Source organism: Triturus cristatus, chromosome 2_2, assembly GCF_964204655.1.
Source record: "Triturus cristatus chromosome 2_2, aTriCri1.1, whole genome shotgun sequence".
Taxonomy (NCBI): domain Eukaryota; kingdom Metazoa; phylum Chordata; class Amphibia; order Caudata; family Salamandridae; genus Triturus; species Triturus cristatus.
In genome coordinates, this window is record NC_140582.1 from 959,086,776 (window position 1) to 959,102,378 (window position 15,603).

At 37.7% G+C, this 15,603-nt stretch overlaps 1 protein-coding gene across 4 annotated transcripts in view; it reads left to right on the top strand.

The window, feature by feature from the left end:
* The window catches only part of LCORL (ligand dependent nuclear receptor corepressor like), a 605,370-nt gene that overhangs the window by 104,150 nt on the left and 485,617 nt on the right, over nucleotides 1-15,603 (top strand). For 3 of the 4 annotated variants that reach the window (XM_085642364.1, XM_085642362.1, XM_085642363.1), the window contains one exon: nucleotides 8,969-9,062. In XM_085642364.1, coding sequence (XP_085498490.1) covers nucleotides 8,969-9,062 — 94 coding nt within the window. Of the gene's footprint in view, nucleotides 1-8,968; nucleotides 9,063-10,077; nucleotides 13,274-15,603 lie in introns of those variants that run through there. The other variant, XM_085642365.1, reaches the window with a different exon arrangement.

The following is a 15,603-nucleotide window of genomic DNA, read 5'->3' on the forward strand; positions in this document are numbered from 1 at the left end:
GCACCAAGAATATTCGCAAAATGGTTAGCAGTTGTGGCAGCACATCTGTGCAGAGAACATTGTCTAGCAATATCCAGAATACTGGCTAATCCAAACAAAACATTGAAAAGGCCCTAGATTTACTACATCAAATAGGTAGGGTTCACCAACCTGCAAAAACATCTACAGCCAGCTGTACTACTCGAGTGCTTCTATGGGCCATGCCACAAATCTAGCGTTGACATCCCCAAGCAAAGACCGAATAAGCGACAAACCGACATTAATTCAACACTTTTTTAAACATGAACTCTCATTCCAGCCAAAACATTTCTCAGACTTCTGGGCATGATCGCATCTTGTATTTACATAGTCTCACATGCCGGATTAAATAGGAGACCTCCAACAATGTCTCTCCAATGGACTCAGTCATTGGGTCAACTTCATGATTTAGTTTTGGTAAACAGACGCACATATCACTCTGCAATGGTGGAATCCACAAAATCTATCAAAGGGGTGCCCGTTTCAAGACCCAGTTCCCAAAATAATTCTAACCGATTCTTCCCTAAAAGGATGGGGAACAACCATACTATTCAGGGACTAAAGGATTCCAAAAACAAGTATCTCCATGTCAATCGCCTAGAGCTGCAAGCTGTTCATCTAGCGATCAAAGCCTAGCTAACTCACCTACAGCACTAAACTGTTCTTATTCAAACAGACAGTATGACCACTATATATTTAATAAAAGTGTTGGGGGGGGGGGGAGGGGGGGGCACACACCACACACCAATTATCTCACTTAGCTCAGAAAATATTGGTTAGCAATACACCACAACATTACTTTGTTAGCAGGGACAAGCAATCAGCTTTGCGGACAAGTCCACGAATGGGAGATTCATCCGTGTTCTTCAGCCATACTTTCACAAGTAGGGTGTTTCCAGAGATGGACCTTTGCATAAAAAAAAAAACGAAATGCCCACACTTCGCAAGCAGATATCACCACCATCAGTCTAAAGGTAATGCTCTACGGATTAACTATTTTCACACACTTTTTCACCCCTCCCACTACTTCCATTAGTGGTCAGGAAACTCAAACATCTCACCATGGTACTAATAGCTCCCACATGGGCTCGACAACCATGGATTTCTACATTTATGGAAATCTCTGTAGTGACCCACGGGAAGCTTAACCTGGAACTTCTCATGCAGAACCATAAGACATTAAGACATCCCACTCCCAAAGAAATTAATCTTGCAATTTGGCGCCTGAAGTCTTAGTCTGGGTACTTAAATTTGCCTCACGATTGTATGAACATTCTTAAAGAGGCTCGTAAACCAATTGAAAGGCAATGGTATGTAGCAAAATTTAAACTTTATTCTATCACAAACAAAACTTTAACCCTCCTCAGGCAAAAGTACGAACACTTATACCTATTGCGTTTACAAACTGCAGGATTAGTATATACTTCTATAAGATTACACCTTGCAGCTATTGCAGCTCCAAAATAGACAAATATCTGTTTTAAATTTTGGTTATAAAAGCTTTTATGGAGGGACTTAAAAGAATAATTCCTAATAGACTTCACCTACCCCAGCATGGACATTAAACATTGCCCTAATGAGATAAATAGGTCCTTCTGTCAAACCATTACATTCTTGTCAATTGCAGTATCTTTCATGGAAATTTGCTGTTTAATCAGCATTACTTCTCTTAGTCAGTGAAATTCAGGAGTTAATTCTAGACGAGCCTTTCTTTGAACTACTTAGGGACTTGGATATAACCCAGAATTTCCATCAAAAGTAGTTTCCAATTTCCATATTAATCGATCCATTGACTTACCTTTTTTGTTCCCCACAACCAGATACAGTTGCAGAAAATGCATTACACACCTTATATGTAAAAAAGGCATTCATGCATTACATTGACCGGACTAAGGGCAAGATGTACGACTGTTTTTTGAAGTCACAAATGGGAAAATCGGCCTGTTTGCGACCTCAAAGGGTGGTGGTATGTACAAATGCTAATTTGCGAGTCTGTGATTTGCAAAATAGTGTTTGCAGTCGCTATTAGGACTGGGTGTGCCAAGGGCATCCCTTCCTAATAGTGAGTCAGAATACTATGTACCCTTGTCTTGCGACCCCCAATTTGCAGTTTACCACCTACTTTAAGTAGATAGTAAGGTACTCGCAGACTGGAAGGAAACCCTTTCCCCCTTTGTGAATGGATGCGAAAATATTTAAGAGCAGGCAGTGGTCCAATGGACTGCCTGGTCCAAAAAAATTAAATCCATCCCGTTTACCTTTTAAGAAAACGGGATACTTTTTTTTTAAACTGCTTTATTGAAAAAGCAGTCACGGGCATGGTGGTCTGCTGACCCGAGCAGGCCACCATCTTGGCGAGTTCTGGCTATTCCCAATGGGTTGCAAATTGTGACCTGCCTCACGGATATTGATGCAGGTCATTTACCACCCCATTTGGAATTGCGAAGTGTCTGACACTGTTGTACATTCCATTTTGCAAGTCGCTAATTGCAAGTCGCACAACGTTAATTTGTGTCTCGCAAAATGGAATGGTCGTACATTTTTCCCTAAATCATTTAGAGAAACTAATCAATTGTTTGTAGCCTTTTCACCTCCTTGTTTAGGAAAAGTTATTTTAAATTCAAGCATTCCAAGATGGTTAGTTAAATGCATCCAGACATGCTAAGCAGAGGCTAAACTTCTTTTACCTGTTCCAGCAAAAGCACCGGAGAGGTACTGCTTTAAAGTCAATGCAAAGCATGTGTATCTACAGCACACATACCTCGAACAGATTATGTTACTTATAACGTATTGGAATGTGCACCATAAAGAAGTCCATTTCCAATATGTATGCACAGTATATCCTTTATTTTATTTATTCAATGTAAAAAAGTTCAAATCCAGCCAACTAGCTTCGTTCCAATTGCTCTTGGTTCTTTATCTGGGCTGAAAACGCGCATAAAACAATAACATAAGACTAGAACACACACAAAAAATATATATACAAATAATACGAATACCTATTCAAATAATACAATGCTTATTCCAATAACTCATATGTATATAAATACATGACACACAACAATGATACTATGAGCAGGAGTCCTATCTTGGAGCCAATCTTCCCCCCCCCCCCCCCCCCCCCCTCCCTCCCTATTACATAAACTGGCACATGAATATTTAGCATAACAAAATTTGCCGCAATCAGAAAGACCTCATATAGAAAAATTTCATATCTAAAGAACTGTGTAATAATCTGTATATACACCAAAAAAATCATAGATTCAACACAGTTGAGCACCTCAAAACCTACAAATATCTGAACCACATAAATACCCATGACAAACTACAGGCAGGTGGGATCCACCAGTGTCCTGTGCTCAAGTTCACCTATTTTCAATTCCTAATTCATCTCTCCCCTCTGAATAAAGTCTGGTGAATATTTTCTTAAGTAATACAACTTGACTGTCCATCCAAACAATATGGCATGAAAGTCCTCCACATTAAGTCATTGGTGATTTGGTAACCTTCAGTTAGTACCGTGGATTTTCATAGATCACCATGTTTACCTGTATAGACAACATAGTAAAATCAATCTATTATATTAACCTTTCTTGTATAGATAAGTTCCCTACTGCTAAATGTGTGCTTCCCCCCCCTAGATATGGGTGTTGTCAAAATGTGTCCCCCAAGACTAACACATGCCATATCGAGGCATAGTCAAGACATAGCCGACAAGTAAATGCCACATAGTCTCTTGCACCCCTGCGCACCATCAGTCCCAAAGGTGAGAGACTGCAATAGTTATCACTGAAACGAGTGTTAATCTGTCTAACACAAATATTTCTTGAAACCCAATGTACCCTGTCAAAAGGGCGAGACTGCAATAATTGCCATTGACATGAGTCCTGTCCATGAATTAGCAAAACTGATTTATCTGTGGCTCCCCAGATTGAAAGAAGACCCTTCTATTGGTTACAAGCCTTCATGAACTAATGACCTATAGACCCCCCATTGCCAAAGTGGTACACTCCCCATGATGCGTATCCCATGCGCCCATAACTCTAATGCGGTCCGGTTTACAAAAGCCACGCCAGTCATGCTTTTTTATGTTGCCTTGGCTACTGTCTGAGGTTAAGTGAGATGATCCGGAAGTGTATTACAAAAATTCCTGATACAATAATAAAAAATGTGGTGGCCATCTTGAAATATAAATTACTTAAAATCCTGAACAGTTAACTCTACATATATAAAATGAAAAGACCCAAAAATAATCCATAAAAGAATAAACTCTTAACAATCAAAAGCAAAGTAAAAATAAAAAATAAAACAGGTAGATATTCTAAGGAAGGTTCGCAACACGATAATGGTAAGTGTGGCCGTATACCGCTCTAAATTCTGAGCAGTTAAAGGTATTTCAACATGTATATGGAATAGTAATACTTAAGGCAATCCATACATGTATAAAGAGCTCAAATTAAATCACCGGCTAGATGGAGTGGCCTAGGAAATGTAGTCAATAAGACCCTAAAATGGGGAAACCTCTATTGCTAGCCAAAAGTGGTGGCCATCTTGAAATGTACAGTGTTTCCAAAGGTGGTTATACAAGACACCATATACTTTGTGGTTCGCCTGTTACTATCCACATTCAAGTCAATACCCTTCGGGGATGTTCCCACATAACCACAGAGGTAAACCCCAGGAAAAACAGCTACTGTGTGATATAGTTGCTATGACCCTCTCTGGAATTGTAAGGAGTACTTCAAACCCATGCACTCCATTACCAAAGCTTCAGAACACCTCATCCTGACCACAACCCTAACCAGAATGGCCCCACCAACAAGATGTCGTAGACTCAAAGTACCGAATTGCAAAAGAACTCTAAACGGGTTCAAATAAAGAAGTCATGCCGGCCATATAGCTCAAAATGTATAGATTTCACATGGTGTGGAGGTGACCCACTAGGAGGTTTTGGCTTTTGTTTATCCATGTGTCCCTAACACCAATTTATATCCATCTATATTGTCAATCATGAAAAAGCTAATTGTACAAACATACTCCAGCTACAAGAAAATCCGAGACCACAGATTAAACCAAAAAAAATTCAAAACCCAGATTCCGTCTTCATCCATCTACATAAGAGTGGGGGTGGACACCATAGCCATTTTGATCAGTTTTGGACTCTTATATGGCGCTCTTTATAAAGTCCTAATCCAGCAAATCCATTTAGCCTCCGTTTGCCTCAAAAGTACGTCCCGATCCACTCCTCTGGTACCTGCAATAGTATGATCTGTTCCATGGAACCAGAAACTATGAGCATTGGGGTGGGCATCTTTGTAGTGTTCAGACATGGGATATCTTGTGTCCCCGTTTAGAGCTCCACGGTGTTCCTGTAGGCATAGCTTGAGGCAAAGGTATGTACTACCCACATAGATCATGCTGCATTTGCAACCTATCACATATACAACAAAGGTTGTGTTAGAGTTAATGAAGTGTCTAATGTTGTATTGCTGGGCAGTATTAAAACTAAAATGCTTGGTTCTGTTATTTCCATACGAGCAAACGTTGCAGGAATTGCATACAAAGAACCCCCTCCCTCCCCGGGTTTAGAAGGTAGCCAGGTACCTTTCTTTCCAGTGGTTTTAATATAACTGATAGAGGGTATCCATTAATGTAGAGCTCCTTCTATGTTATAGAAGGGCATTTGTCCAGGGAGTTCTGTAAACCAGGAATATCCATTAACGGGTGCCAGCTCATCTTTAAACTTTAGAGACCTTATCACTATACGTGGTGTACTTGGTGATAAACATCAATTTCCTATTTTGGGCTTCACTCTTTGCAATCACCAAAATGTTTACAATCCTGTATGGGAAGCCATAAACTCCATGTTTTTGTTTTTGTTACAGTTTTAAGAAAAAAGCACTTTAAGTAAAGCGCCGCTTAAAGTCTGTGTTTACAGTTGACCTGGTAACTAGGTGTGATTTCAGGCTACCTGCGATAGAGCGGAGGTTGGACACACCAAGTGGGTTGTGCTGGTCAGTTTTCACCTTTGGAATTAGTCTACTTTTTGAAAGTTGATATCCTCCATCTGGTCCATGTTGCAAGCTATATCCATGAAGTCCTATTTAAGTCGGATCACTGATGGTTTTAGTTGGGGAAAATTTGAATTTATCACCTGCGGAAGTCCTAGTCAGTTGGATACTTTTCATGTCTTTGCTTCGTCAGAATTTTGGTTTTGGGGCTTAATTCTCTTTTGGAGCTCAAACCTCTAGCAGAGCAAACCTGGAACCTGTAAGAAGTCCTTTTGAAATGTAATACCTTTGCTGCTAGGCCACTTTGTTGTAGCGATTGATCTTGAAGAAAGTTTTTAAAGACTCTTTTCAAAACTTTCCAGAGCAGCTCCTCTTAGTCACTTCTAGGGCACCCATGACCTACTCGGCAGAGGCCACCAGCAGGATGCAGTCTCAGTCCAGTTTCAGCTAGTCACGTCTGGAAAAGTCTGCCGCATTTGATATCCTTGAAGCCTCCCAAGCGTTCCGCCAACTAAACATTGGAGTTCACTTTGGTCCTGGGTAACAAGTGGGAGCAAGTTCAGCGCTTCCGTCTCCACACATGGCACAGGCAGCAGTTCCATGCCTTGTCTTTCATAGGCCCAGATGTGTTTTGATGAGCTGGGGGTAAGGTGCCACTCTTGTAGGAATCATTAGCCAGCCGGTGAGGCTGACTCCTGGGCAATTCCCAGCTATTGGCAACAAAATTCCAAGGGTCAGCCCCTCTCTTCTGCAACACATACTGTTAGTCTTTCTGCAACTTATCCCACAGTGGTTATTTTTAGTGAAATCCTACTGAGCAGAACCTTTCTGTCCTCTGAGAAGGCGAGCTGCCCAGCCATGGGTGTCTAGGGAAATCAGCAGTAGCAAACTCCTCAACTATATCATATTTGTTTCAACTGTGATGGACCATAGCTGGCTACGGGTGGCCCTGGATGAAAGACTTCTGCCCCAGGTCTCACTTAAAGGTTAATTATGAATGGGCAGGCTTCACTCTGGCCTCTTGTTATTGATGTTCCCAAGCCCTCCTCACTTGCCTTCACTGAGAGTTTGAGTGTCATACATCATACCTAGGCCTTCCTGCCAAAACAAAACTTTCTGACCCTAGGTGCAATTTTCACATCTCATCTAGGGGAAGCACTGACAGGACAGTGGTTTAATAGATTATGTAGTTTATTCCAAACCAAGGTTACCAAAAAACAGTTTTTAATTGTACTTTTGTTTTACTGATCAGAATAGCTACAGCCTTGCGCATTGCAAATAGCTTTTCATGGTTTAGTAACACAAAAAAACTCAGCCTAAGTATTGATGGTTTTATTAGGTCGCACCACTGTGAAGCATGTGTGAATATATTTATCTGGGATTTACAGGGGGGGTCAGCCTAGCAGGATAGCACTATGTTCTGCAGTGCACAGGTGGCATTTAAGCTTCAATGTCATTGGTGAGTAGCGTCTTTTACCATGTTTTAGGGGTTGGAGCATATACACCACAGACTCGGAAGTACCCCAGTGTACAGAGATTTTAAAAACAGTCAGTCAAAAACTGGGGGTTACCGCAAAGACGTTTTCTAGCAGAAACCAGTTCAAAATACCCAATTGTAGTACTTGTCCTGGATAGCTGTATCTAGTCTCTATTATTTAGGCGGGTATGATTAGTAAAATTGAACTTTACATTCCCTAGAATGCACTGGTTTGTTTAATTATATAAGAGTAGTCATTAGAACATACCCATCTTTTCTTCTTGAATTTGTTTAGGCTTTTCATCAGAACCAGAATATTTCTTAGCCTCTGTTAAAGATAATGTCCATCTGCTAAAACGACCTCACATAGCCAGATCCCAAGAGATGGTACAGCTTGTAGCTTGACAAAAATGATTTTGAAAATGTACTGTAAACTACAGTCTTATTAGGGCTGTTGTGTCTTCAAAACGGTGAATTCTCGGTGAGATCGATGTTCTCATGCACATCCTTGTATTGTTGTATTCCTGCAAGGTAAACAAGAAGGCTTGTTCTACATGTTTGAAAGGACCTCCTTCTGCTTTACTAAGAATCTTTCTGTTGCTGACACTTGCAAAGTGGTTAATTGAGTAACTGTTTATACATTTACCGAGTCTACTCCTTGGTCTTAGGCTCCAGAGCGAATACAAAGTATATATATTTTTTTTAATTACCATGTTTTATCTTATAGCTTTCCAGCTGAGGGGATGTTTTTGCTGTTTGCTGCATATCTTCACTACTTTCAATGATGATCCTTTATGGAGAAGGACATATGATTTTCTTGTAAAGAGTTAGCATTGAATGACTTATCATTGAAGTCCTAGACAACTTAAGCTTCTTCATGACCAATGTTTTTTTGTGATCAACACAAAACATTGGGATTACGTAGTCTTCGTCACAAAGTGGTGCAGCTTCCACTATAAGGCATTATTGGATTTGAAAGCTACTGGTATGCTTAAAGGAGCAATTTCAATACATTTTGCAGTTGCTGCTTATTTGGCTCACTTTTTCTAATTGTCTTCTGTTTTTCGTTCTGATTAAATCAGCAAAGTTAATGTTTCAGCTTTTCAGTTTACTGTTATCTTACATTTTAATCTGATATGGTTTTTAAAACCAATAAATTCAGACCTTTTTAGTCTCACTAATGCTCCTGCATCTATCTGCTTTTAAAAAATCAAAAGCCTGGTTTAAAAAAAAATATATATATATATATTTTGAATATTTATACTCCGACTTTCAAGATCCCGCACATGGGTGGTGGGGGTGACTGTTAATTTGTTCAGAACTTCAGTTGAGAGTCAGACGAAGGTGTAGGATTAAAAGTAAACATCTTTTCCATTCTCGCCTTAAGAATAATTCAGTTAATAATACTTTATGCCAGAATAATGCAATAATTGGGTATGAATTATTTTTTTTCCTGTAATAGGAGATGGTGTGCTTGATCTTTCTACTAAAAAAACAAGCTTGTATTCAGAAAAAGTAACTACATTGGATTCCTCATATGAATCTCCATTGTCGCGGTAAGAAGCGTTTTTTGTTTAATGCTGAAGTACTTTTGTGTACAGATGTTTTTAATGAAGCCCTTTTCTTGTCTCACATTGTAAAAACTGATGATTTGTGTTTCTTGAAGTGAAAAACTGATAGTTCCGAAATGATCTTGTACTATTTATCTTCTCATGCATTTCATGTGCTTCTTTTTCTGTTGAGTATTCTTCTTTTTCTTTGACTTTTTTTGCAATCAAACTCATTTGGACTGCTAAAAATTCAGAAAGATAAGTTTAGTCTTGAACAGGCAGCTAATACAGTATAGAAACAGAATTTGGGAAATTAATTTGGTCATAAAAAAATCACCCAAATTAAGACTCCAAGGCTGAGACACTGAAACACTTTAAGTTTCTGTTGCCTTGGAAGTGGGCTATATTTGCAATTAATTTTAGAATCTCTCAAAGTATTCTACAGCATAGGGAAAGGTTTGCTTATTAATGTAAAAGGCAATAAAGCATGGTGACTATGAAGTTATGGTTATCTATGTTTTGTAATTCAGTATAACGAGATGAATATAAAATGATGTGTTGTACGCATGCGTGTGCTTACATTTCTGTTGCACAAAATTTAAGGGGGTTGACTCTTTTATTACTTGTTTAGCGGTAACGTCACGTTTCTACTAACCAAAAAACTTTAGGATTTGGAAACTTAGTAATGGATTGCTAATTGCATCACCATATTTATAACGGTTTTGCTCTGCAAGCTACTGTCAGAGGAATAGAAAGCACACATGAATAATATGCATATACTGAGCTATGACTTTAAGATCTTGGAAGGGCTGCAGTAGACGCTTATGTTTGACTCACAGACCTAGCAGGATTGTAGCTTTTGCTATGATAACCAATAACTGCTACATCTCAAAGACATAATGACAGAAGCAGTGATGTTACCTAAGCAAGACGTTTAATAAAGGAGTGGACTGTCCCCTACAATAGCTCTTTACAAGTCTCTCATGCATCAGTTTACCATCGTTTCATTCCATCCATCCAGGAGACGACATAGAGACCGAGAGGACTATTTGGAAAGAAGTGCTGAGTTTGCAGATGGTTTACTTTCAAAAGCTATGAAAGACATTCAGTCAGGAGCACTGGACATGAATAAAGCAGCCATACTTTATGGCATACCTCAGAAAACTTTATTTATCCACTTCAAAGCCTTAACAGCAGGAAAACCTGCATATTTTAAAAACAAAACTCGAAGTTTTAATGATAGTTATTTGTATAAAAACAATAAAGAAACCTGTGAAGTGCTGCAAAAAGTAGCCTTGTGGGCAAAAGCTCAAGCAGAGCGCACAGAGAAAAATAAGCTTAACTTACTTGAAACCTCAGAATTGAAATTCCCCACAGCTTCCAGTTACCTCCACCAGTTAACTCTTCAGAGAATGGTTACTCAGTTCAAAGAAAAACATGAAGGACTAAATTGTGAAACGTCAAGTCCTATTGTACAGTTAAAAATTCCTCAGGTACGAGTTAGTTCTGTGCCCAAGCCACAACCTGACACGTCTGGTCTTCTTGACGTCATGTATCACGTTTCTAAAACTTCATCAGTTCTGGATGCATCGGCTCTTCAAAAACTGAAGAATATTTTACCTAAACAGAGCAAAAATGAATGTTCTATGCCTGTAACTCGTTCAAGTGTTGACCCCTACATTATTCATGGAGAACTCTCGCCTCTGTGTCTTCATGCAAAGAATGGAACAATTGATGCTTCTTCTGATCACGCAGATGATCTGTGCAAAGATAATAAACAGCCAAGGAAAAAACGTGGACGCTATCGACAATATGACCATGAAATAATGGAAGAAGCAATTTCTATGGTGATGAGTGGCAAAATGAGTGTTTCAAAAGCACAAGGGATTTATGGGGTACCTCACAGCACTTTAGAATACAAAGTTAAGGAAAGATCTGGAACACTGAAGACTCCACCGAAGAAGAAATTCCGTTTACCAGATACTGGTTTATTTAATGTGACCAGTTCAGGGACTGGCAGCTCTAAAAACAGCAGCAATCCTGTATAAAAATAAATGTTAACTTATTTTGTATATGTAATGTGCACATGTGTACATATACAACTGTGTATGAGAGACATTCCCACTCTGACAGGAAGTATGATATTATACAGTTCAGAAACCACATACCACATACATGCCTTTAAAATTGTTTATTCAGGGTTTTCACTGTGTTCAGAATTATATAGTTGCACACTTAATTTTGATAGTTTGTATTTAATAAATTGTTGTACAAATAGGTGAAAATATTCAGGTTTCTTTCATAGTCAAGCATAAGTTTGTCACGTGAAGCATTAACTTTAAATGGTGAAAATCTTTCTTCTCCCCAATCATTCTGTACTCCCATCGCTATACGGGATTTTAATACTGTGATTACTGGTTTGTAACTTTTATAATAACAAGCATCTCCTGTAAGTAGAATCATGAAGGTTTTATTTTTTAAAGAACACAAATCAAATTCCCTACCAGTGAAACCGGTTTGTGCAGTATTAATAATATACATTTCTAGCAGTCAACAGTAAAGTTCACCTTCCCCGCTAAATAAATTTCTATTTTAATTTGAAATTGTTTTGTAGGTGAAATATAAATGAATATTTTAGGCCGAATTCTTTTGGTGAGTAGAAAATAATTGGGGCACATGAATTACACTTTGTTGTAATGTATACATTTGTTTAACTGACAATTATAGTTACAGACCCAGTAGCTGTAGGATTTTTTTTTGAATGACCATTGCAAGATGTAACTATAATGGACGCCTTTGAGGATTATTTACTAAAAAAAAAATTCTTAGTGGGCGAGGAGAGAATTTAACATTGTTTAAAAAGTAAGTAGGGATGCAACTTGAAGCTTGTTCGTAATGCACCAAGCATACATCTACAGTTGCAGTTTAAATGTGCTGTTTAGGTGATGTTATGACTACTGAACATTTATTTTAGTTATTCACTGTCACTCTTGCTACTGATTGAGACACACTTGCTACTGAACCTCACTGTAACTAATTCAACTGCTGCTGTGACTTCAGAAATTATTTCTGTTGGACAAAGTATATATATATCAGGGTCTTATTTTGGTGGGCCAATACATGTATCATTTTGCTAATAACCAAATTTACAGTTTGTTCAGGGTCTTGATAGATTTACCTACATTTAAAAAGCTTTTGAACTTGCAGTTGCTTAGTGTGAAACTGAGCAGTTCATTTTAACTTAGTGTGAAAGATTTCATCTTAAGGTTGCATTTATATAAATATTTGAAATATTTATATTTGTTTGTATGAAATGCATATTTCTGGTGGTTTAATGTCAAAGTACTTGTGTGAATTTATAAATACTTTAGTCATTATCTTCTGTTAAATGGCTTGTTTGAGTTGTCCTCATTAACCACAGTAATTCATGCAAACTACTAAAATAACAATTTTGGGGGTTTCCTTACACATTTTGCACAGCCTGTGTTTTGTACCCAGTTCTGTATATGTATTTTTTTATTTATTGTATGTAATTTATTCAAGAATGGACTGATCTAAACTCCGGTTTTCTACTAGTGTCCTATATTATAATGTGGGCTTAAACAGCTTACATTTCCCTTTACTATTCTAGCACTCCACTAAGTTTAAAAATATCATCACTTGTTCAACCTAATTACAAGTCTGTTATAGGACATAAATATGTTAAAGTACTTATAGTTCATTAAAATGTTGGCACATAGCAGAAAATCCAGGCAGTGTTTGACTGTTTGCCAACATAAGCTGTTTGAGAAAGAAATCATAGTGGTAGGGTCATGACTTTTACTTTTAACAGCTAAGCCATATTTGATCCAAGACGTTTGGAAACGTATTGTCACTGGTTCAATGTCCCCCAGCCGATTTTCTCTATAGTCTGGAGCATAATGGGGTCAAGTTAGAAATGTATACTCAATTTGCTTAAAATGTTAGGAGAACTGATTGAACTTAATCGAACTTTTTAGCAGACATCAGAAATATAAACTGTTGAAGCATACATTGCAAGCAACCTTAGATTTTGTTTGATTTATTTGAAAGGTGACCTGACAAGGTAGCAGGAATCACAGAATCAGGGATATTTTACTACTAACAGAAGTCTTCAGTTGTAGTTTTTTAAAGTCTAATTTACAGATCTCTATTGCTTGTATTAATGTTATGGTCCTATTAAAATATTTTTAGATAAATTTGTGTTAATGTTTGCTGCTTTTAAAAAAAAAAAAAAAAAAAATCCATGCTCAGAATTATCTGGCTGCACGTACATGCCACAGGTAAACGGAGCAAGGGCTGTTTCCCTCCGCGCATTCGAATGCAAGTAGTTTAAATTTTAAATGTCAATATTTATACTGATTGGTACTCTGTTGAAGATTTCTGAAACTACAGGTGTCTGCAGACTTTTGAAAAGGTAAAAGCCAACCACATACATGCTTTTGTCTTATTTGAATGTTTTAGAACTATTTTATATTAAAATAAAAAACAGTGCCTCTGGTTTTTAAAGTAGTTGGTTAAACCATTGTAGTAAGTAAAAACAATTTTATTTAACGGTTATTTAATTTTAGTAAGATTTGTTCGCATTTTAGTTTGCGTTTCAGATTTTTTGTTTTCTAATAAGTTTCCATTGTCACAGTAATTTAGTTCACTGTGGCTACTTTGATTCTTAACAATTTTTAAAACTGATTTTAGGCAGTTATATTTATGCATAAATCAATTGCACTATAAGTCATGCATTATTTATTTGAATTTCTTCTAATGAATTCCGTGTTGTGTTGTCATTGTACTGTAAATGTTTATTATAAAATGATTGTATGCTTTTAATAGTTAATTTAACATGTTATAGGTTGTAATTTGTAGTGAAACATTTCAATGCTTTGCATATAAAATTTCAAACCACATTGTGTTGAATTGCTCATTTTGGTTAATTAGTGAATGGCTTGTTTAGTTTACTCTTAATCTGTGGAAGCCTTATCGGTGCTGTGAATGCAATATAGAGTGGCAGAGCTGATCTTTCTCGAATTTGATTAACAAATAACGTACTGTAAAAATACACGCATGATCTTTTTATTTAAATTGATTAGTTACCTCACCATTGACCTATTGAATTGGCAGATTACAGTTGCAATGCATATATCTTTATTAGAGCCTATCTGATAGCGAGGCCACTATAATAGACTTTATGGTTTCACAAGGTTGCGTTTTTATGTGCCTCCAGGGATTGTTTGGGCCTCCATGTTTAGTGTGAAGACAGGCTATTTATGATGCTGTTGACTCAACTGTTCTCCCTTTCTAATGGTACATTCACTAGGATAACTAAATCAATTAACTCAATTTAAAGATTGTTTTTCTTTCTCAAAATGAGCAGATGTTCTGATTAATCTTCTATTGCAGGGTATTTGTTTTTCATGCAGCCAGAGTTGGCTAGAAACGGCCTTAAGGCACTCAGACCAAAGTTTTTAACCAACAGTTTACATCAGTCTGGAAATCTACCAGAATTTGAGAGCCTTCCAGAAGGCTGGGTACTCATTTCAGCATTTTTAGCAGTGAAGTCCTGGCCTATGTTTTTATCCAACACTGAGAAAGCACCACCCCTGTGGCCAGCCTTTATTGTATTTTAGCACCACAATTTGGCAAAGATTGGCTGATCATGGGTTTCTTGTAGCTAGGAGAGGCTGAAGTATTTTTTCTAAGAGAGGAACTTGAAGGTGTCTTAACCACATCCTCAATCACATCAAAAATTTGGTCTGTGCCAATGCTGGTCTGCAGATTATTGATTAGAAATCTTTGGTGAACAAAGACGAAAGCTGTTAGCGGATATAAAAGGCCACCTACAAAGTTGTTCTCAAATTTCATTCTAATGTCACCAAGATGTGCAGTAATAACTGCTTTGCTTCTTGGTGCTCTCAGCTTGGTTGAGCCGAGTAGTGCTTTCATAAGACTGCAGCTGCTTAATTGGGTTTTCTGCCAGAATTCACTGGATACTGCAGTTTGGAAATTGTTTGTTGGGTGATTTTGCTAAAGGTTTCTCTAAACAAGACATAACCAAGATTTTCAGCAAAATTTAGGACCGTGGGCCATTTCAGCGAGAGGGAAGTAAAACCAGAGTGGCTGCCATCTCTTGAAGCAGTGCCAGTGCACGAAGGATATGAGCCAGCCTGGAAACCCCTGAATATTTGCTCTTGCGGATTACAATATTAAATTTATCTTTGATGTCTGGTAGTGATGAGTTATGGGATTACAATTTATCTGAGTGTCATAGTTTACCATTTCATCTCTTATTAGAAAGCTTACATTGAATATTAAGAATATTCTGTGTATATGTGTGTGTGTGTGTGTGTGTGTGTATATATATATATATATATATATATATATATATATATATATATATATATATATTCACGCTCCGTAGCCAGTCCCACCAGGTGAGCAGCACTCGAACACGCACTAAGGTGGCAAGCCTTTAATTCAGGGTACAAGCAGGTTCAGTTTGCAGTTTCAATCAAACAGCCAGAAAGCGATTCGC